General features: G+C 37.3%; 1 protein-coding gene across 2 annotated transcripts in view; it reads right to left on the bottom strand.

Moving 5' to 3' along the window:
* Positions 1-1,544: 1,544 nt before the first annotated feature.
* The window catches only part of LOC131035082 (uncharacterized), a 33,366-nt gene continuing 12,683 nt past the window's right edge, over positions 1,545-22,227 (bottom strand). For both annotated transcript variants that reach the window (XM_057966709.2, XM_057966710.2), the window contains exon 3: positions 1,545-1,989. In XM_057966709.2, coding sequence (XP_057822692.2) covers positions 1,755-1,989 — 235 coding nt within the window. In that variant the 3' untranslated portion in view covers positions 1,545-1,754. The remainder of the gene's footprint in view (positions 1,990-22,227) is intronic.

Genomic DNA, 22,227 nt, shown 5'->3' on the forward strand with positions numbered 1-22,227 from the left:
AATTGCCTGCGTGCCTGCTTCAGAGATTTATTTGTAGACACTATGCATGACATTCAATAACGAGGGCCAAAAATCATCCTGAAAACTGCCAAATGAAGATTGACTTTTTTGAGTGGCAAATATTTTACCAACTTCTAAATGACATGCTCAGGTTAGTTCATAATTCCAGTCAAAATCTCCAGTTCAAATGCCAGAAGATCCGCTTGTTGCCCACTGATTACAAGGATGCAGCTGATTTCAAATAGGTCTAAAATTGTCCGTGCCAAAATTCTCTACAGTAGCAGAGAAACTAATACCACACCAAAAAAAATGGAGCAGAAAACCAATGTAATCAAATGTAAGACATTTCGATATATACTAAAGTCCATTTTAGATGCAAGGACTCAATAATGCATTCTCATTTCACACTGAATCTGATGGACCACAGATAATTGCAAACTGACCAACGGGGTGGTTTGTAGCAAAAGAAGGATGCAGATTTAACAAAAAAGAACCTAGTTTCGAAAAAAATGAGATTGCCTGAGGAGTAAGATGTGGCTTGTCTTATGCATGCCCATATCTGGTTTGTATAAATACTTCTTAGTGAGTATATTAATGGCGGGCCTAGCTTAATCAAATCAGTTTTAAATATTAATTATAAGATCAGTTAAACCATTTTACAAAGAGTAAATGGGAACAATCCAAGAAATTATGTTCTCTCCAAGATCTCCACATGAGAACTGCAAATGAAACCAAGGCAATTTTCAAGCTCAAAAAATTGCCCACTTACCTGTTCCATAGTTTTGTCGTTTAAACACCATGCATGACATCCCTTGATGAGAGGCAACAATCTAATTTGACAAAAAAGAATGCAATTTATTTCTTTGGCAAATCTGTAACCAATTTCTACATGACAGGCTCGAATCAATTTGTAAGTACACCAATATTTTTCTATTTAAAATGTGCATTTCTTTGTCTGTGTATTTCAAATAAAAAAAGCACAACGACATGCAACACATTGCACCTGTAGTCTTTAGAGATCAACTCGTAAAAGAAAGCAACTTCCCTTCACGCGTTATTAAATTTACACATATATTTTTCAAACTCATCTAGCTACCTATATGCTTCTCTGATTTCAAGTCATATAGATCTCATAACATTTTATCTGGTAAATACATATCTAACATTAATTTTTGATAAATTTAAAAGAACGTGACAATAAATTATTTAATGAGCTCTCTCATCAAGAGTGCCCTATCAGTCATGTTCAAAAAGCAAAAACCTCGGGATAATTAAAAAATGAAACGATATCTTGGCCTCTATTTTAGAAGAGGATATTTAAAACCACCAGTTGCTTCCTATTCAAACAAAAAATGCACAAGTAAAATACACCTCCTATTTAAATAAGATACAGTTCATTATGACCTCACAACTTTAAGACTAAAATCTCAGAGTAAGTGACGATTTCTTTATAATGCACGATCATTAGAGATAATTCATCACTTGATTTAGACATTTTTTTGAACACACAGGGAATACTTCACAATATCAATATCAACATGCAGTAACCAGAACTTATATAGCTTTATTCTTATTGTAGCTACCAAATTTTCACACAATCACAATAGAAATTGAGATATCCTAGACTACAGATCAATAAAAATTCTTAAGAGCTCAGCATATCTTATGCTTATTACAGCATATCTGATTGAACATTTCTCTAAGCATGTTCTTTAATGGAACGACATAGTGTCATTTACCCTTCAACAGATATCTTACTTAGTCCACCACATAAGAACATCCTTGCGCCGATGAATTTTCTTCTGCAACTGAAGCAGACCATAAAGCAAAGCCTCTGCAGTAGGAGGGCATCCTGGAACATATATATCAATAGGAACAATTCGATCACAGCCACGCACAACAGAATATGAATAGTGATAATAACCTCCACCATTGGCACAGCTACCCATAGAAATAACCCAACGTGGGTCTGGCATTTGATCATACACCCTGCAACAGAAAACAAATAGTCAAGAAAGCTCATCAGATGCAAGATATTAAGAGCTCTATTTATTGGTAATGAATTTGCTTGTTGATACCTGCTTGTCCGTGCAAGATTATTTTTTAACTTATCTATTTGTTTTTTTAATATTGCTAATTGTTTACGAATATTCTGCTTAAATGAGCATCAACATGAGATTAATATCATCTCCTTTTCAGGAACTACACTGGAGTGATATCAGCTCCTTTCAAGCAACCTACCTATTTGTTCAGTGATAGAAATGGAATGTGATTGATATATAAGGTGGCATTTGATAGCATCAAGTAATTTTTGACATCATGATAGTAGAACTAGAAACACTTAAATGAAATAAAAAAAATTCTCAGATCCAAGAACATATTCTCTGAAGATGAAAGAAATGTGATCCTGATGATGGTTCTCAGATCCATGAACATGTTCTCTAAGGCTGAAAGAAATGTGATCCAAAACGTTGATGCAAAAAATTAATGCAATCTAATCCAGAAGCAGCAACAGTTGTGAAATAAATGCTCCTAAAATAAAATCCAAAAATCATAAACAAATAGTCAAAGAAAATCATCAAAGCTGACTTACCTAAAACACAAAATGTAATCAACATGATTTACAGAAGTACCTTTCCGTGAAAGGTACAACAAACCATAGTTGGACTACTCGCAGAAAACTCGGCGAGTTTCGCAAGTTTTTTCTGCTGACGAGTAATTACACCATTGACTCGCCGAGTTTTTGCCGAAAACTTGCCCAGTTTTTGTCAAAAACTCGCCGAGCCCATATTAAAAACTCGCCCGCACTGCACTATATGCTGAAAATGTCAAAAGAAGTGTTCATTTCATCATTTTGTGTTTTCTAATTTGCTGCTAAGGGGAAAACACCCTCCCAAGCATTTCCAATCTGATTTCCAAGAGGGCTTTCCACAATGCAATATGTAACCAAACTAAGTTATGTCGCATGATCAGTATGATTATAACCAACAACCCAAATGGCGATCAAAGGCATTGAATAAAGGTTGCCGAGTTTCAAACTCCACATAATGCAAGTCGCCCAATTAGCGCAATCAACAAAGAGATGGTAACGACTTTGATAAATTCGAGTTTAAACATTTAATGACGTCACCTTAATTTTTGCCCGAGGCAACATCTGCGCCATGACCAATGAGGATTCTAGACTTCAATGAAATTAAGTCGAGTGATAAATGGAAGACGTTCGTTAAAGGTGGTCCCCCAATGCAAGCATCTAGTATCAATGACTCAGGCCGCCTTATGCAAATTGGCAGATGTGATGATGAGACTGTTCGATAGTTGCAATTTATTAAATGCAAGTGATTCCATAACAAAATTCGATGCCCATGTGAAGGTATTATTGGTTACGTTTAATGGTAATCACTCACCAATGCAATCAAGAGTGACGTAATTCGAAGTTAACGAGGTGCTATTATTTTCTAAAGGATGCCTTGATTTAACTGATCAGAATGATGGTATTAAGAGAGATGAGATCGACGAGTCCATTCCCTTGCACTCAAATTAAATCAAACACACTGAATACTTAAGATGGAGTATCGAACTTGGGTGAACGACTAATTCAAGTGTTGATCATTGCATTTGATCAACATTTGAATTCGATTTGTGATTTCACTCTCACAAACCTACGATTTCAGCTTCCAGAAATACAGCAAACTCTTTCATGTATAGTTGCGATTGGAACTGTGAGTTAATGTGATCAGTCAGGGCAACGATTTTCACTTTGTTTACACAGGCAGAATCGCTAGAGGCATCAAAACTAATCACCTTGGACAGCAATGCGACTTCAGTGCTGGCGATTTTGTTTATAGTTCAAGCCATGTGTAGACAGCCATTTTGAAGATATACCAGTAGTTTGACAGTGATTTCTATTTGAGACAGTGATCTTGACAGCGAACTGTGCCTATTTTGATCACTGTGTTTGACCAAACTATTTGGAGTGGGTGATCGAATTTTCATTTCTATCACATAAGATTGTTGTTTCTTTTTGTTTGATTATCCGATTATGTCTTGCGTCGATTTATTTTAGGATTCTTACATGATCTTAATTGTGACATCCTCTTTATGACATTTTAAAGAAGTTATGGTTAACTAAGGATGATTATGTTCAATCAATGGTTGAAGGAGTGACTTAGAATTACACGATTTTTTTTATTAAGGTTTTCATGTCTAGATAATCGATTACATATTCGCAAGCCACTACCATTGCATGACACTAACTTAGTCAATTTTTGCAGGTACGTAATGGTGGAATCGCGACAGGCGCTTATCAAGGAGGACTTGAAGAGCGTCATTGTCGAGTCAAAGATCAAGTCATATTGGAGCAATATAGGCGACGACACAAACCTCGGACGCATCGACATAAAGAAATTTCAAGGCATGCTCTACATCACCAAGCCAACAGGACCTGCGGATGGAAAGTGGCATCGTCAAGGCAGTCGACTTCTCTTTAGCAATGCAGTGCAATGAACTCATCATTGAATGCGCGAGACACTATGATCCAGATATATGAAAGTCGTGACAACACGAAGGCAGTCTACGACAACAATCCAGGTGTCTACAAAACAACTAATGGGATCGTCACGATCACAAGCTCATGCAAGGCAAGCATAGGAGTCACTCCAAGCGCGACATGCACTTTGAGGCGTGACGAGGATCATGTATAGGCAATGAGAGGGTTTAATGCAAGCAATCAATGTGACGAACAACTATCAACATCAAAGCAAAAGATATGCATCAGTGTCACACACTCAAGAAGATTTTTTACAATCTTGAATTTCCTTCGCAAATGCAAGAATCTTTGCCAGTATAGCAAGATGAAGGCTCGCGAATGTAGGTGATCGCGAATGCAGGTGATCAAGACATGCGATCGTTCCAGAAGAGTTAATCAAATTTAGAAGGTCGACATGAGCGGAGTCATCGCCACATCAAGCGCTCACACGTGTTGAGTATCAAGAGATTTGCCACATTCAATTGCACACTTGTGATGAGTTACAGAGATCAAACAAGTTGAGGTGGCACCTATTCATCATTACATCCAATCACATTATTTCAAGGGAAGGTGTCTAGATTCAATGAACCTAACAAGAAGATAATTACCACATGGGCACAAAGTTCGATGTACCTACCCTTGTCGCTTATTGGTCAGATTTTCCAATGACATGTGTCCTCTCAAATGTAATCATATCATTGGTCAAGCATTAAATGCTTTGTAATGGGTTCAACAAACCCTAATTAGGGTTTCTATCGTGTAATCTTGGCCATTGATCTCAAATTGATCTGAGCCATTGAAATGTAATGAGAGCACTATATAAGGCCTCACTTCTTCATTTGTAAGGTTAATAGTTAGAGAATAGTCAGTAGTCAGTAGTAGTAGTTCAAGAGCAATTAGCATTTTAGAGTAGAGTAGAAAGAGAAGACAAAGATTGTTGCCAAGACATTGTTGGAAGACATGTAAACTTCATTGAAGATATGGTGAAATTGAAATGTTGATTCAACAATTTGCATGGTCTCTACTTCTCAATTTTAATTTCATGTTATTAGATGAATGGAAGAAATTTGTATGATCAATGGTGAAATTTGTATATCCATACTACTAACACTTTGCCCATGGTAACATGCCTTGCGTAGTCAACTGGAATCATTCAGCTTAAGCTTAACTTCAATTATCTCTTCTTCATTGATATTCATCAACTTGAAGGTGTCTATGTTTGTAGTGGTGATTTGAACATCATAAAGCTATCCTTAGACGATCGCACTAGCCTTGTGGAGATGTTCATAGCATGTCAAAGCAAGACTTGTTGAATTTCATCAAAGATTGTACATTGCTCCTACATTCTTTAGAGTTAGATTAGTTTCCTCAACCCTTATCTTTTTTCTTTTTTTAATCATTCGAGCATTCAGGTATTCAACGTAAGCCCCCTCGTAGGTACAACAAATCACATCAATACCATTGAAGCTATCCAAAAACACATTAAGACCTAACATAAGAGAACCTTGGAGTAATCTCAAGTGATCCTTCGCAGATCTTCAACATTTGAGAGTCTTTACTCAAGAGAGGATAGAGTACCATTGGTATTTTATTTTGTGTTCGATAGTGCATCAAAACACCATCAATAGATAGTTTGCAAACATTTTTAACTAAAATATTAACTGTCTTTTCACTTTGTATGTGTAGGTTAACAGTTAACTATTAATTTATAATGGCAAATATAGGTGGTTCAGCTTCAACTTCAGGGTCTACCCCATCAGTAGATGCATGCCCATCTGGATATGTACGCACCCGTCCTAAAGGTGCTAGAGATAGGGCTTGGAAGTATGCCTTTGAAGGACCCGAACTCGGGTTGGTGATATGTGTTAAATGTGAAAGAGTATTTCATGGATGCATAAAACACCTCAAATACCACCTTGCAAGCAGCAAGAAGCATGACGCTACGGAATGTCCTGGTGCCACAAAAGAAAAAAAAAGAGATGTTAATGCCATACTTGCAGCTGGGGAAGAGAAAAAGTTGCAAAGGGAGAGGGAAAAACTAGCCGTGAGAGCAGCAGCCATAGCTGAATCTCAAGGTGCTTCAATTGACCTTGAAGAAGAAGAAGAAGCACTTCAAGGCATAGTGGGCTCTCATCGTGGCCCACATATCCACAAACCCAGCACCACCTTGGCCACCACTTCTGCTTATTCTAGTAGAGCACATGTTGCATCACCATCTGTGCCACAGTCTATAGGTAATTATTTTGTGCCCAGAAACACACCTGGAGCACAACCATCATTAGAGGCAACTAGATGAAATAGGGAGGTGCATGAGAAAACAGAAATTGCATGTGCCGATTTTTGGTACTTCAACAACATCCCATTCAATGTGGTAGACAGTACTTCTTAGCTTAATTTGGTTACCGTATTGACAATTTCAGGAAAAGGATACTAGGCCCCTTCTCGTAAGGACTTGGGTGGGAGGATAGTAAATAGTCCACTTGATTTCATTTTTAATTTTCTTCCTGTTTATTAAACCAAAATTGTGTACTAAGACCTAATTTCACTTTGTAATTGTAGGTTGCTCACAAATGCAGTTGACAGGGCAAAAGAAGTGGTGTAGGACCAAAGAAAAGAATGGAGAAAATATGGCTACACTATTCTTTCTGATGGGTGGATAGATGGCAAAAATCGCACCATAATAAATTTTTGGTTTGCTTGCAAGAAGAATGTGGCGTTCTTGAAATCAGTGGATGTCTCCAACAGGTGAAAAATGCTAAAACTTTGGCTCTAATGTTCACGGATAATGCAGCAGCATAATCTGGACACCTTGTGCAGCACATGTTCTTGACTTTCTTTTGGAGGACATAGGACCAAGAATGCTTTGCAACGATTTTCTTGTCGTTGCAAAGCATTCTTTGGTGCATTGAAGGTTTTGAAACAAATGTTTGTGAGTCGAGCATGGCTAGACTGGCCTTATTCAAAGAAGCTTGAAGGAGAGGGTGTTGCATGCATAGTCTTCAACAACCTGTTTGCACAAAGAGTTGCATAGGCTGTGAAGGTATAACATCCCAAGTAGGATATGCACTATAATTCTGAAAATAATTTTCCTGAGTTCTGGCCTATTAAATGCAAACATATATATGGAACAAATCTGAACCAAGATTATTCAGTTTGCTGCTACAAATCAGAAATTCTGAACATGCAATTACAATCAAATAGATAGGCCAACATGTCCAAATACATCTCAGAAATCTGCTATTACACATCAAACCTATTGACCTATCAATAGGTTTGTACATACCAAAATGACATAGAATGATGCTTAAAACCCTTCTGGCGATATTACAACCTGCGAAGATATAACTCTGAAACTCTACGAATCTATCCAAACTGAACAATGAAGCGCAACTGTGAATTCTGAGATGAATTCACCAAGTGGATTGATCTGGGTTTTCGTCCTAACAGCCAAAACCACCAGGATTTCCATCCTAGGGTTTGAGAACAAAATCTACAGAGAGAAAATTATAAAAAGTTTGTCATGAATGTCCTCCTTTTTGCATCAATCCTCCTTTTATAATTGTTTGCCAACCTTAGATACATTGCATCTAGACACTTCCATACTTAGGCGATTAATATAAAGTTTACATTAATTATTAAATATCACCCCATGAAGACATCGCCTAGACATTAAATGTTAAGTCTTAAATGGCCCCCTTTTAATGACTTAATGAACAACTATAATGATTCCCTTTTAATTATTTATTAACTCTAGCCAAGGGAATTAAGAAGCTAGAGTTTGACTGCCATTTGCCTGTCAAAATGATGGGAACATTACAGTCCTCCCTTCCCGGCAAGCAATCTGCACCTTCATGCTGAAAACAAATGCCTGGATCCCATATCAATCTCAAGAACACTGCTCCACCAAAATGTTGTGCTACTCTGATATCAATGCCAATACACCACAAACCGTGAAGCAATGCAATGGAATCCATGTGAAACAATACATCCAACCGATCAATACCACTGTTATATCTCAGACCAGCAACAAATATGATGCCAATGATGCTCATGAGGATTTCCCATCAAGTAATCTGGTTTCCACACACTCCAATGCATACCCATAGCTGATGTAGACCCAAACAATTCTGAAAATGTAGTGAGCAGCCATGTAGGACAGTCATTTGTCACTAAACAACCCATGTCATTTGGCTCAAATGCCAACCAATAAGCAGCTGTACCATCACAAGAATTAGGTGCCAACATCAATTTTGCAATGTAGATGCCATCACCAACACCCAAAGTCAACTCATGAGTGGCTGGTCCATTAACAGTAACATCCATAGAATCATTATGTCCACCACTAATATTGTCAACATTAACAAAAACTTTAGTATTAGAAGGCTCTCGCTCATCATCAACTATGGAGTGGTGTGTATCTCAAATCTGTTGCAGGAGAAACTTGCGTTGTTGGGCTATCAAATTAGCTTCCTTTGCCTTCTCAGCTCTTTGTAACCACCCATCACACATATCTTGTGTCCTTTTAACATCTTCCATGGTATGATGTAGAAAATTAGAACCTTTGTGGCTTGAATCCACAATATATACTTCATGTTTGACACCTTCAACTTGAGTGCCAACACTGGAAGACTCAACAATACCGTCATCTTCATGTGTAAGGGCTGCTAACTCATGATTCTGCATAGGTAAGGGACTGTTCCGAATCAGGGAATCTGTCCTTTCTTCATGCATTTGTGTGATCTCTTCATATATCTTAATCACCTCTCCTTTCATGAGTTGATGATCATCAACAAATGCTGGTTCACTACATACTGAAAATTCTGAATTGCCTCCACATAGCTGATCAGTTATTGCTGGTTTGGCAAACCCCGAGACAGCCCTGTGAACAATATGTAATTCCTCTTTGCCTAAAATCATATGGCTGAAGTGAACCTGTGGCTTCTTTAATCTCTTGGACAACTTTATGCCTAGTCAAAGAATCATGATGGTTTGATGTCAAAACATAAGTAGACTCTTTCAATTCTCCTTGATTGATTAAATGCTTCCTCAAATCTGAATCAGTTATGTTTTTCACCACACATTCTTCAATGGGATCCATTGTTTCCACCTCCTTGTTAATATCCTCAACATATGTAGATGCATGCTCAAGTAACAATTCATGCAAAATTATTGTACCGCTGTTATTATGCATAACCAAATCAGAATTAACTTCCTCCCTTTCAGCAGCATTACCATAGCTGCCACAAGTCTTATGTGCCTCTTCTTCAGTTTGTCTAGGTAGAAAAGTAGGGTGAAGAGGTCTGACAGAATGTGTGACTGCTATCCTGACAGCATTAGAAGTTGCCCTGTCTTGATTTTCATGTCCAGCATTGCCTCTACTATGTACACTAGTAGATCTTCTTGATCGGGAACAATCCATTCTCATTTGTCCCATAGTTGTGATCATACAATCCTTGAACTGTTGCATCATTTTTTGTTGCTGTTGTGCAAGAGCTGTCAGAAAGTTATTCAATTGATTATTCAAGTCCCTTGGTGGGCTTTCATTTCTTCTTTCACCCATCTCTGCTTCAGCTGGGTTAATTTCAGCTTTTTAATGTTGCCCTGACCTACTCCTTGTGTTATATCTATGCGATCCTGACTCCCTAGAGTGCATAGAACCAATTCAAACTGACATGCAACAGATTATGGGTAACATGCAACCTTCAATTTTGACATGCAACTGATTAAAAGCAACATGCAACACAAATCTTCTAACCAGAATTGCTCAGATTTAACATGCAACTATCTGGGTAGCCGCCAAACTGACATGCAAGATCTGGATAGTCGCCAAAACTGCCATGCAAGTTCACTAAACTAACATGCAAGATCTGGGTATCCACCAAATTGACATGCAACGCTGAAACTCCAACAAGCAGGCAAGATCATTAGCTCTGATACCACTGTAGCATCCAAGTAGGATATGCACTATAATTCTGAAAATAAGTTTCTTGAATTCTGGCCTAATTAAATGCAAACATATATATGGAACAAATCTGAACCAAGATTATTCAGTTTGCTGCTACAAATCAGAAATTCTGAACATGCAATTACAATCAAATAGATAGGCCAACATGTCCAAATGCAACTCAGAAATCTGTCATTACACATCAAACCTATCAATAGGTTTGTACTTTGTACATACCAGAATGACATAGAATGATGCTTAAAACCCTTCTGGCGATATTACAACCTGCGAAGATATAACTCTGAAACTCTAAGAATCCATCCAAACTGAACAATGAAGCGCAACTGTGAATTTTGAGATGAATTCGCCAAGTGGACTGATCTGGGTTTTCGTCCTAACAGCCAAAACCACCAGGGTTTCCGTCCTAGGGTTTGAGAACAAAATCTACAGAGAGAAAATTATAAAAAGTTTATGTCATGAATGTCCTTGTTGTATCGATCCTCCTTTTATAATTGTTTGCCAGCCTTAGATACATTGCATCTAGACACTTCCATACTCAGGCGATTAATATAAAGTTTACATTAATTATTAAATATCACCCCATGAAGACATCGCCTAGACATTAAATGTTAAGTCTTAAATGGCCCCCTTTTAATGACTTAATGAACAATTATAATTATTCCCTTTTAATTATTTATTAACTCTAGCCAAGGGAATTAAGAAGCTAGAGTTTGACTGCCATTTGCCTGTCAAAATGATGGGAACATTACAGAAGGTAACTTCAAAACTTGAATATTTAATTATTCTTGATTCAAGTCTCTCATTATTAATTTGTAACTTCAATAATTAATCTTTTTGTAATTTGTATTTTTCAATTGTAGGTGTCAAAGCCCTTGGTAAGAGTTCTCTGCTTGGTAGATGGGGATCAAACCCTGATGGGGTATGTTTATGAGGCCATGGATAGGGCCAAGAGTCTATGAGGCCATGGATAGACTCAAATTTGATCTCATCTAGGAGATTGTTGATAAGAGGTGGAACAATCAGCTCCACCAACCCATTCATGCAGCAAGGTGCTCAACCCTCGTTTTAAGTTAGAGGATTCTTACTCGGATCCTAATGCAGAGGTCATGGAGGGACTCACTACATGCCTTCAAAGGATGATACCTGAGGTTGAGGTGAGAGACCTCGTTGTGGCCGAACTCCAAAATTATGAGGAAGCAAGGGGTAAGCTATTCTCTTCAAAATTGGCCAAGAGACGAAGAACCAATCAAACCCCAGGTATAATATTTGCCATTTGGATTTTGGAGTCTAAAGTAATTGATAATATGAAAAAATATGTTTTCACTTTTCACTTTGCTTTCTAACTTTTCAATATTTTATTTTGCAGATGCTTGGTGGCAAAGTTGGGGTGGAAATACCCCAAATCTCAAAAAAATTGCCCTCAGAATCTTATGTCAGCCTTGTAGTTAATCCAGTTGTGAGCACAATTGGAGCTTGTTCGAGGCCATCCACATGAAGAAGAGGGGCAAGTTAGCTCAAAAATGATCAATGACCTTGTTTTTGTGCAATATAATCTACGGTTGAGCATAAGGTAGAGGAAGCACCAACTGGTCCAATTGATTTGGATGATATAGATCCTTCCAGTGATTGGACATTGCAGGAGCACCCTCCATTGTTTACTGAGGATGACATCTATGATTTGGAGAGGCAGGCTATGGAGGGGGGTGGATTTGGATTCACACTGGATGACATTGAGGAGGATGAGGATGATGAGTCATTTCCAATGCCAAGATCAGCTAGAGGCAAAGCTACATCTAGGATGGAGGTCGAGCCACAGCCTGAGCCAGTCATACCGAGCGAGGAGGCACAGCCACAGTAGACTTCTAGGACTAGACCCTCTAGTTCTATCTCTCCCCTAGTTTTTACTAGAGCTGGGAAGAGGAAGATGTAATTGTATTGATGTATTTATTTTTAGTTTTACAAAAGCTATTTACTATTTTGCTTCCAAAGCATTCCTCATGAGGATGCGCTTTTGTACCCACTTTGCATTTAATTCAATTAAATATATCTAGACTCAGCTCGTTTCTTTTGTGTTCTCATTTATTGACTCATCGGATGCATCTCCTCATTGAATTTTGCAACAAAAAAATGCATTTCTAATTAAATTTAAGCAAGTTTTTAAGTACCTGAGTTTATTGCCAAGTTTTTTTTCCAGGCCTTGGCGAGTTTTTGGTCAACTATGGGTACAAGTGTGGTAGTGCTAGGTAAATATGTCAAAGAAATAGTGATGGCTCAATCATTGAATGTGCATCTAGTCTTTGTTGAGAAAGAGAGCGCAGTCAAATCTTGAATAATGAGGTATACATTCAAAGCATCCACACAAGATGCAGGAAAAAGAAAAGACAAAGTTGAATAGTACGAATACATAATATTGAGAAAACAATTTATAAAGGATCCAATAAAAATTAAGGTTCCTTTTTATACTTCAGATGGATGCTCAACAAAATGTCAACAGAAGAATTCAAAAGTTCGACTCATTAACTCCCTTTCTTGGTTTACTACATTTGATGTATGAAGTTTGAAAATATAATACATTTATGTGGTTAGATATTTTACAACCCTTTGAAAATATAATGCATTTATGTGGTTAGCTCTTTCACAACCCTAAATGAGATGAGCCTTGGTTAGAAAGTATTAATAGAAGACTAACTCAGTAATAATTGAAGGACACAAACGCAATAAGACTTTGCTACAACTTTGACATGTGAAGCAAGGATAATAAGTGCATAGGAAAGAAACTTTACTACATTGTATCAGAGTTCCCAAACTCGCCGCGAGTCAGGCGAGTTCGCCGAGTTGGCGAGTCAAGCCAAGCTCGGCGAGTTTTGCTGACTCGGGACTCGGACTCGGCGAGTTTTGACCATAACTCGCCTAACTTGCGAGTCAGGCGAGTTATGGCAAAACTCGCCGAGTCCAAGCTCCAAAACTCGGCCACCACAGGGCAATGTTTTGACTTGTTTGACAAGTTAGTATCTTCGTCAGGATTCATATATGGAATATAACATTTAAGTATAAGTGACATTTCCTTATGTCTTTTCTCTTTCTTATACTTTAAGTTATATTCCATATATATTGTCAGGATGTTTGAGAGTGGTTTCAGACCTCCATGAGTTATAATGCAAAATCTAGTTTTTGGAGGATCCTTCAAATTTCCAGACTTAGTCAAATTTCAGGCCATTTCAGGATCAGGATGACATTCCAGACTTTTAAGGCGAGTTCACTCTGACCATGATGTAAGGGATGGGACCTAGGAGGACACTATGCATTCAACCAAGGTTTGATTTAGCAACTTGAAGCGTGACCAGATAGTACACAAAAACCCTAGGAATGATCTAAATAACCCCTAATCACTCAACTGACCTAACCTCCTTCACTCCACCTTGAGGAGATCCACCTGATTGGATGACCTTTGAGAAACTCAATCCCTTCAATGCAAAGGCTAAGACACTAAAACGACCAACAACAAAACTAAAAGAGCTAACCCTAGAAAGCAAAAAGTGGGGGTCTTCATTTGCAATGGGGCGATGTGTGAGTACCTCACAACAGGGATGTTTCTTAAAATTTTGAAAAAAGGGGGTGAGTTGGGGATATTTCCTACCTATCCCCACATACCAAAAAATCCCCCCATGGGGCACAAGGTTATTTTTGGCAAGGGACATATCTCTGAGGAGCATATTTCAAACCCTTTTGGCCTCACAATTCCCCCTTCCATCCAACATATATATAGCCTAAAAACTAAGAGGTCCAAGAAAGACCAAGGTCAACTATAGTCCCAAGGTAAAACCTAAGTTCAAAAAGCACACTATTTAATGCTACCATACACAAGCATTCCTTACAGTTTCCAAGTGAAGATGTTCATGATGTCTCATGTTGGTGCTCCCAAAATTTCAATTTGGCCAAAGAAAATACTAAACAGAAGCCCCAAACAAGTAGATACTCTACTAGCATGCCTTTCATGGCATAACAAGCTAGCACACATTATAATTGGGCTTTATTCAATAATGGGTGCATGAAACAAGTTTTAAATTGTTAAAAATCTCTTAATTTCAAGGTTTTTTTAATTTTGCCGAGTCATTGCCGAGTCGTTGCCGAGTCATAGCCGAGTCACGAGTCGAGTCGGCCTTGCCGAGTCCGAGCCGAGTCCGAGTCTGGGAACTTTGCATTGTATATGATCAAGGAGAAATGAAGAAGGATATCACAATAAAGTCCCTCTTCCATTACATAAGGCCACACACCAACGAGACATGGAAAACCCAACCATTGTCAAGCCGTGAGTGAGGAGACCAATTTAAACTTTATAATTACCACGGTATGTCAAAATGTACGAGATGATCATATTGATCATATGTGGGAGACCTCATAATTATATCAATCATGAATTGGCTTAATGTCTCAGTTATTTTATGTTTCCAAAGTTGAATTTTAAAGGGCAATTGCTAATGGGGATTGAAAAATGCAATGGGAAAAAAAATCGTCTGCAATCAATATGTTGTTCCTACAGATGGAGCTGATGTATCTTAGGGGTTCAAAGGTTCAATTCACTAGGTGACATGAGAAACGACTTCACTTGTCATGCCATTTCAACCAAGGGGATAGGGATATGAAGTCAAAGGTCTTTAAGATCACCAATTCAAGTAATCAGCTCACATACAATGAAGATGTTAAAAACAGAGCTTCAAGAGTTGTTGAGCATTTATTGTCCTTAAAAGCACACTCAACCAAGATCCACTCCTCTGTTGGAGTTTTACATTAATGTAGGTTAGTTTTAAATTAAATAAACAGATAGTTATTTTGGGGGTTATTCCCATAAGGGAGTTTTGGTAGTTATATGGGCAAAACAATGGCTTTATATAGCCAAAGAACATCAAAGTAAGAACCATCAGAACGAATAAATAATTATCAAGCTCTATTTTATTTGCTGCAATGGTTTGATATCTAATTTCTCTCACATTTGGTATCAGAGCAAGATGAAGATCGCTGTGCATGTGTGTTGCCTGTGAAGATTGCTTAAGAGACTAGAGTGAAGACATTTAAAGATCCACTTATGTGCTTGAGCGTGTAACAAAAGCTGGCAAATGCCTTTGACTGCTAGGCATGACATCTACATAGCATAAGGAGGATCTAAAATATGCTGGGATGGAGAAACCGATTTGCATTTAGAGATATCACATAGTAATATGTATAATATTCATCTCGGTGTGAAAAGTGTTGATTGCGTTTGGGAGGCTGTGTTGATATCAAAGTACGCAAAATATTCTAGCAGCAAGGCATTAATATTTGCAGTTTGAAGGGGTTTGGAAACAACCGTTTCTTGAACATAACTGAAGAATAATTTCCTTCGCATTGGAAATCTGCATTTTGAAGGGGCTCTAAAATTGACTGTTTCTAGAGAGATGGGGAATTGCAATTTGATAAAGCAATGTGAGATCCAAGACATGTGAGAAGAAGCATCTGTATTCACTAGAAATAGAAGGCCATTAGAGACACTCGTTTGGAAATGAGATGAGTATGCTGTGCAGAAAGTGTTTGAAGGGTGTTGGGTAGAAGGTTTTTGAAGGCCCATAGATACAAAACAAAATTCATTTGAAGCGCTCTTTTTAAAGGGAATTGGTCTCTTCAAAGCAATGATCATGTTTGTTTAATAGACTCTATGAATCTACGTAAGTAGATAATATTTTTGGTTTATAAACCAAATTTTATATATAGGACCTTTGAAGTCTTTGATTGGGATTTAGATCAGATCATAGACTGAAAGCATTGAAGAGTGAATATGGGTATTATGTAATTTCAATATAAGGTATATAAAATGAATTAATGTTTTGAGGAGTGAAAGAGTTTCTAATCAGTTGCAAAAGGAGATTGTAGCAAATAAAACAACCGGATCATAGGAGGAGATTGAAAGAAAAATTTGTAGGAGTTTATTTATGTTTCATAATAGTATATTTAATAATTTGTAACAATGGAGGTATAAGGTTAACTAGTATATGGGTTCATCATGGCTACACATATCAAATACTGCTTGTGCTTTTGAGGCCATCTTTGTCACACATGACAAGTTTTCAAGGAATCACATGAATCATCAAATGAATAAAGTGTAATAAGGTCCAATCGGAGGTTGGAGGCAATGGAGGCAGGAGGTTTTTTATCATCCCAAGCTAGCTTCTCGCTTAGGGATGATACATTGCATGAGAAGCACCACATTTGTCCCTTCAAGGAGCAAGGGGGGAGGGCAAAATTTCTTGTGGGTGCACTTGGTGTATTCACATTTGATCAGTGATTTGTCGAGCACTTGAGGAGACATTAGACACACTCGGAGGAGATGTGGACTTTCAGAGGAAAGGTGTCCCATGTGCAGATATTTGGTTGATGATTTGTGCAGCAGAGGAGGGATGTTTCCAGAGCACTTGAGGAGGCATTAGACACACTTGGAGGAGATGTGGACTTTCAGAGGAAAGGCGTCTCATGTGCAGAACTAGAGGAGGCATTAGACACACTCTAAAGAGATGTGGAATTTCAGAGGAAATGTCTCATTGTGCATGGATGGTGGGAACACTTTTATGTTCTGTCATGTTGTGCAAATGGTTGCAGGTTCTACAATTAGGAGATCCACTGATGCGGTCAGTTTGGTGTTTCCTGGGTGAGCAAGGAGGATTGGTGAAGGTGCTTCATCAAAGTCTCCAGAAGGGTTGGGTTCAAAACCCTTGCAATGTTCCAATCTTGTTCAAATTAATGTAATAAGAGGGGGAATGTTGGAGTTTTACATTAATGTAATAAGGGGGGGAATGTTGGAGTTTTACATTAATGTAGGTTAGCTTTATTGTCTTAGATTAATAAAAAAATTAAATTAACAGTTAGTTATTTTGGGGGTTATTCCCGTAAGGGAGTTTTGGTAGTTATATGGGCAAAACAATGGCTTTATATAGCCAGAGAACATCAATGTAAGAACCATCCGAATGAAAATTTGGCCCTACTGCTCTACCTTTAAGCACATAAATGTCATTCGACTATGTCAAGCACACAAATTGCGAGAACCTCGATGTTGGGATCATTCAGTTGTGAAAACCTTGACAATGGGATCATTCGACTATGTCATAGTTCTTACTCTTCCCTTCAGTTATGGTGCACAAAAGGATACTTCTTCATACATCTGTCTTCATTATTGAGAGTTAAACCGGGTCACCATAAATGATAAAAGTTTCCTTTACATGTAATTGATGAACTATCAAATGGGTTGTATAGGGCTATATTCTTTCCTATGGTCTTACTAGATGGTCATGGAGACAAGAATATTATCATATAAAACAAGTACATGTTTATGCCTTTCCTTTGGAAACTTATGCTTGTCTTCATTGATAATATTCTTCTCCAGGCTCTTTGCTACTGATAGAGAGCATGCAATGTTCTTGTTTGTCAACTGGAAAATCGACTAAATCACAACAACTATCAGGTTCAGGTTTAGGCAGGATCTTATTCCAACCGACCTTGTAAAACTTGGTAAGAACATGTATATCATGTGGATAAGATCAGAAGGCATCATGTGGATTCCAAGCCCTTCAAATACTCTTTTGAACTCGAGAGCATCAAATACCTCAAACATGCTAATCTACTTTGATGGTCTCAACAATTAAAACAATGGTAGATTTGTCACTTCCAAAGAATATAAAGGGTCTTATTGGATTCCTGTGTCCCAATGGATTCAGCCATAAGTTTGAAAAGAATTAGGACCTTATTGCAATTTCCCTTACAACGCTCCTCAAATAAGATTGCACTATATGAACTTGTAAGGCAACTCAAGCATTTTTGGCCTTAAAGTACGTATTGTGTACTACTCGTGTTCTTGCTACACCTAAATTCAAGAAAACTTTAGTATAATATGATGCTTCAGATGATGGAATGAAAGATTATATCAATGCAGGATGACAGACCAATAGTACTTGAAACTTGAAAGTCAATAGTTGAATAGAAGGTGTTTGTCTAAATCCAAGCGCAAAAAAGAAATAATAGGACTCCCCATGTCCAAATGTACAAAAAGATCATGATTGTAATCAACAAACTCACTATATCTGCTCATTTTGTGCCTTATCCCATCCATTCTCTATGAAGATGGTAGCCATGCCCCATGGTCGCAATATTAAAACAGTGTGGGAATTTTAAAAAATACTCAGTGACGAGAATCTGGTTTTCACAAGCAATTCTTGGATCGACACGTTTGGAATTCTCTATATTAAGTTGGTACACATCTTTTCTCACCACCAACAATCATATGGAAAAACATAATTCTTGCTTCATCTCTCCTTAACAATCTCAATGGGTCCAATGGTTGTCTCAAACTAAACTTGGTAAAACATTTCTTTCCACAGCAAACAAAATGATGCAAATTTGAAACGTCGTACAAATATCCCTCATGTACACTCCTCTATACCTAGAAATTTACACCAAGATCCACATATTATAAGATCAATTCAAAACAAGCAATTGTGTTGTGAATTCTCATGGATAGCATGTGTAAGCCGAACATCAAGTAGACAAAATAGAAGTAAATATAATCTTTAGTAAGGGGACTAGATTTTTCTACATTTTCAGTCACATTTGTGCCTACAAAAGGGAAACAATTATCTCATAAATTCTATGGCAGCTACAAGGTACTACCCAAGGTTAGAAGCCTCACAAACAAGTTTGAGCTACCTCCATCCTCAAAAATCCATTTGATCTATCAGATATTTTTCTTGAAGCTATTTGGGCACAAAATCTTGAAAAAAATATACAGTTACCAATGTTAAACAGTGGGGGCCAATTGATATTGGAACCAAACAAAGTGAATGACAGTCAAATCAGGCAACTACACAAAATTACTACTAGGGTAATTTTTCAAGGGGAAGAGCTCATCAATGTGGGATTGGACATGGGATCAACCATTTCATTAAAAAAAACCATCAATTGCCATGTTTTGAGGCCAACACCTTTGTACAAAGAGGGGCACATTATACTTCTAGTTTTCCACCTCATATGTAGAACAGGTTACAAAGTAACCTACATGTTGCATGCATAACCCTTTATCTTAGTTAATTAAAAATTTCTAGTTTCTAGTAATGGGCCTCATTAGGGTTTATAAGGTTGCTTATAGCCTAATTGAGCTATAAGTAGTAGTTAGAGATTCAATTGGACATCGTCAGCTATGTGAATTCTCTATGGCTACATAATTTGGGAGGTTTCTCCATCAATGCATTTCTTTCTCATTCTATTACTAAGTAGTCTAGAGCTCCATCCCTGCAATTCTAGGAATTGCACCCCATCTCATTGCTTATGTAGTGAAAGATATTGCTTTTGCGGGGGGTTATGTTGTAATTCTTGTGTTAATACCCTAACATTTAACAATACTAGAAGAGTATACATGATCTATAACTCCCAAGGAGTCCCCAAGGGGCAAAACTTTTAAGTTGCATGAATCTAGAAATGTTATACATGGAAATGATATTGACCATGTTAAAATTTGTCATATACACAACAAACCTGCCCAAGACCTAATGCCTAAGAGTTAATCAACAAACTAATAAATGAACAAAGAATTTCTATATTCAATTTTATGGAACATAATTATAAAGAGTAACATACAATATATAAACCTCTTGGGTCCATGAAAACAAGGAGTGACATGTCCAAGAGGTATGAATTAAACTCCTAATCATAAGGGGAGTCAACTCACTCTAACTAGAATGACAGATAAAGTATGACTCAACCTAGACTGGATAAGTGTCAATCAAGTGCATAAATCAAGGCACATGACTAATTGACACAACTACGTAATTGTGCTTAAATATTATGGATAAATAAAATTTACACAGCGACCTAAGTGTGCTTAAGTATAATAAATAAATAAAACATAAATGGTGATTATTCAAGCCTATTGAGCTAACATGAACCTAGACTAGTTAGAATATTTTATTATTCTATCAAGCCCTTAAGTACAACTTAGGGAGAGAGAATATCCTTGAAGATAGGTTCAACCAACTATGCCTGTTCAAGTACCCAACTGCAATGTGTTCCACCTCAAAATAAGAGAAGGAGAAAACCTATATGATAAAGCTCCATCCCAAGGAGAGAAAGATGAATGAATTTGGAAGTTGCTTGTGTACCTTGATGCCGATGCTAAACTGTGACTAGAACTGAGCAATGGGATCAAGTACCATGCAAGGTTCAGGGATGGTAACCACAATTAATGGCTCTCGATTTGAGATGTGAGCCAGTGTGAATTAAGATGTATCAAGTCATACATGATATGTGGTGAAGAGAGAACATACAGATTCATAATAGTTGATGCAACTTAATGTGAGCTTTCATCAATAGATGAAGGTTGAATCATAGTGCATGTCAGGTGACTACAATGCTCATCCCATCCCACAAAATGTTAACCTTGAAAAACGGAGTTGTTCTAATCAAACAGAACATAAGCCCTATAAGTAAATCACATTAAATTGATAAATATGGACAAAATGATGGTGGATACTATCTAATTTGACTATTTTGGACATAATGGTGAGCTCAAAATAACTCCATCATTTGCTAGTTAGGCCAATGACTAAGATCTACCAAACTCCATTACCCAAAAATGGACTAATTCTATGACATCATGGCTACAATACCATGTTTGAATTTGTCATCTATGCAACAAATCTACCTAGGACCTAATGACTATGAGATAATCACAAAACCAAGAATTGAATAAATAATTTCTATATTCATGATTATGGTTAAATACAAATAAGTAACATACAAATATATAGACTGCAAATTTTAACTCTCTAACTAACATAATCGATGGAGTATAATTCAACCTAGACTACATAAGTGACAATCAAGTGCATAAACCAAGGCATTTGACTGATTGACACAACTAAGTGTACTTAACGGAATCAATAATTATTCTAGCCTAATGAACTAACATGAACCTAGACTAGTGAGAATGATTTATTACTCTAACATGATGGACAAAAATTAGCAAATAAAGAATTGTGCAAAAAATAAAACAACTAAAACAAAAAATTGTACTAATCAATATGTTGTGCACACACATACTAAGGAGTAAGGATAGATTTGTGCGATTATCTATCCTCTAGCTGCATCTACACTAATGACAAAATATAACTTCTCTGTCACCTGATATTATGAATGGATATGATACATTTACAAAATGATCAATTAAAGGAAGTATACTTAGGAAACAATTGGATTTCATTGAAGAATGATGGTTTGCCTTCCTATGAATGTGTCGGTTAGCCCCCTAGGTAGATGTTGTATAGTCAAGTATGTTAACACGGTGCAAGCTTAGGAAGCACAATCTAACTTGGTGCAATATAGTGCAAAGGTCCAAAATGGCTTGTGAGACATACAAGGATTATTGAAGTAGTTTGTTGATTGTAGTCAATCAAAATGAGTTGGCCATGGATTCAATCTTTAGGATGACAGCATTGAGCTAAGTCTTCATTGAGGATGACATGACACCCATTAGGTGTTGGCACAACACAAAATGGCATGGAACTACAAAACATTGCTAATCCTTCTTGTGTGAGGACATCGCTTGGTGTGAATCATTCACCCTATCTTCAAAAACAATGGTCTCCATTGTGTCTTCAATCAATAATGGAAACTATGTTCTACGTTGTTTACGGTTATACCACTTAGCCTCACAAACATATTGTCT

This window comes from Cryptomeria japonica, chromosome 3, assembly GCF_030272615.1.
Source record: "Cryptomeria japonica chromosome 3, Sugi_1.0, whole genome shotgun sequence".
NCBI lineage: Eukaryota > Viridiplantae > Streptophyta > Pinopsida > Cupressales > Cupressaceae > Cryptomeria > Cryptomeria japonica.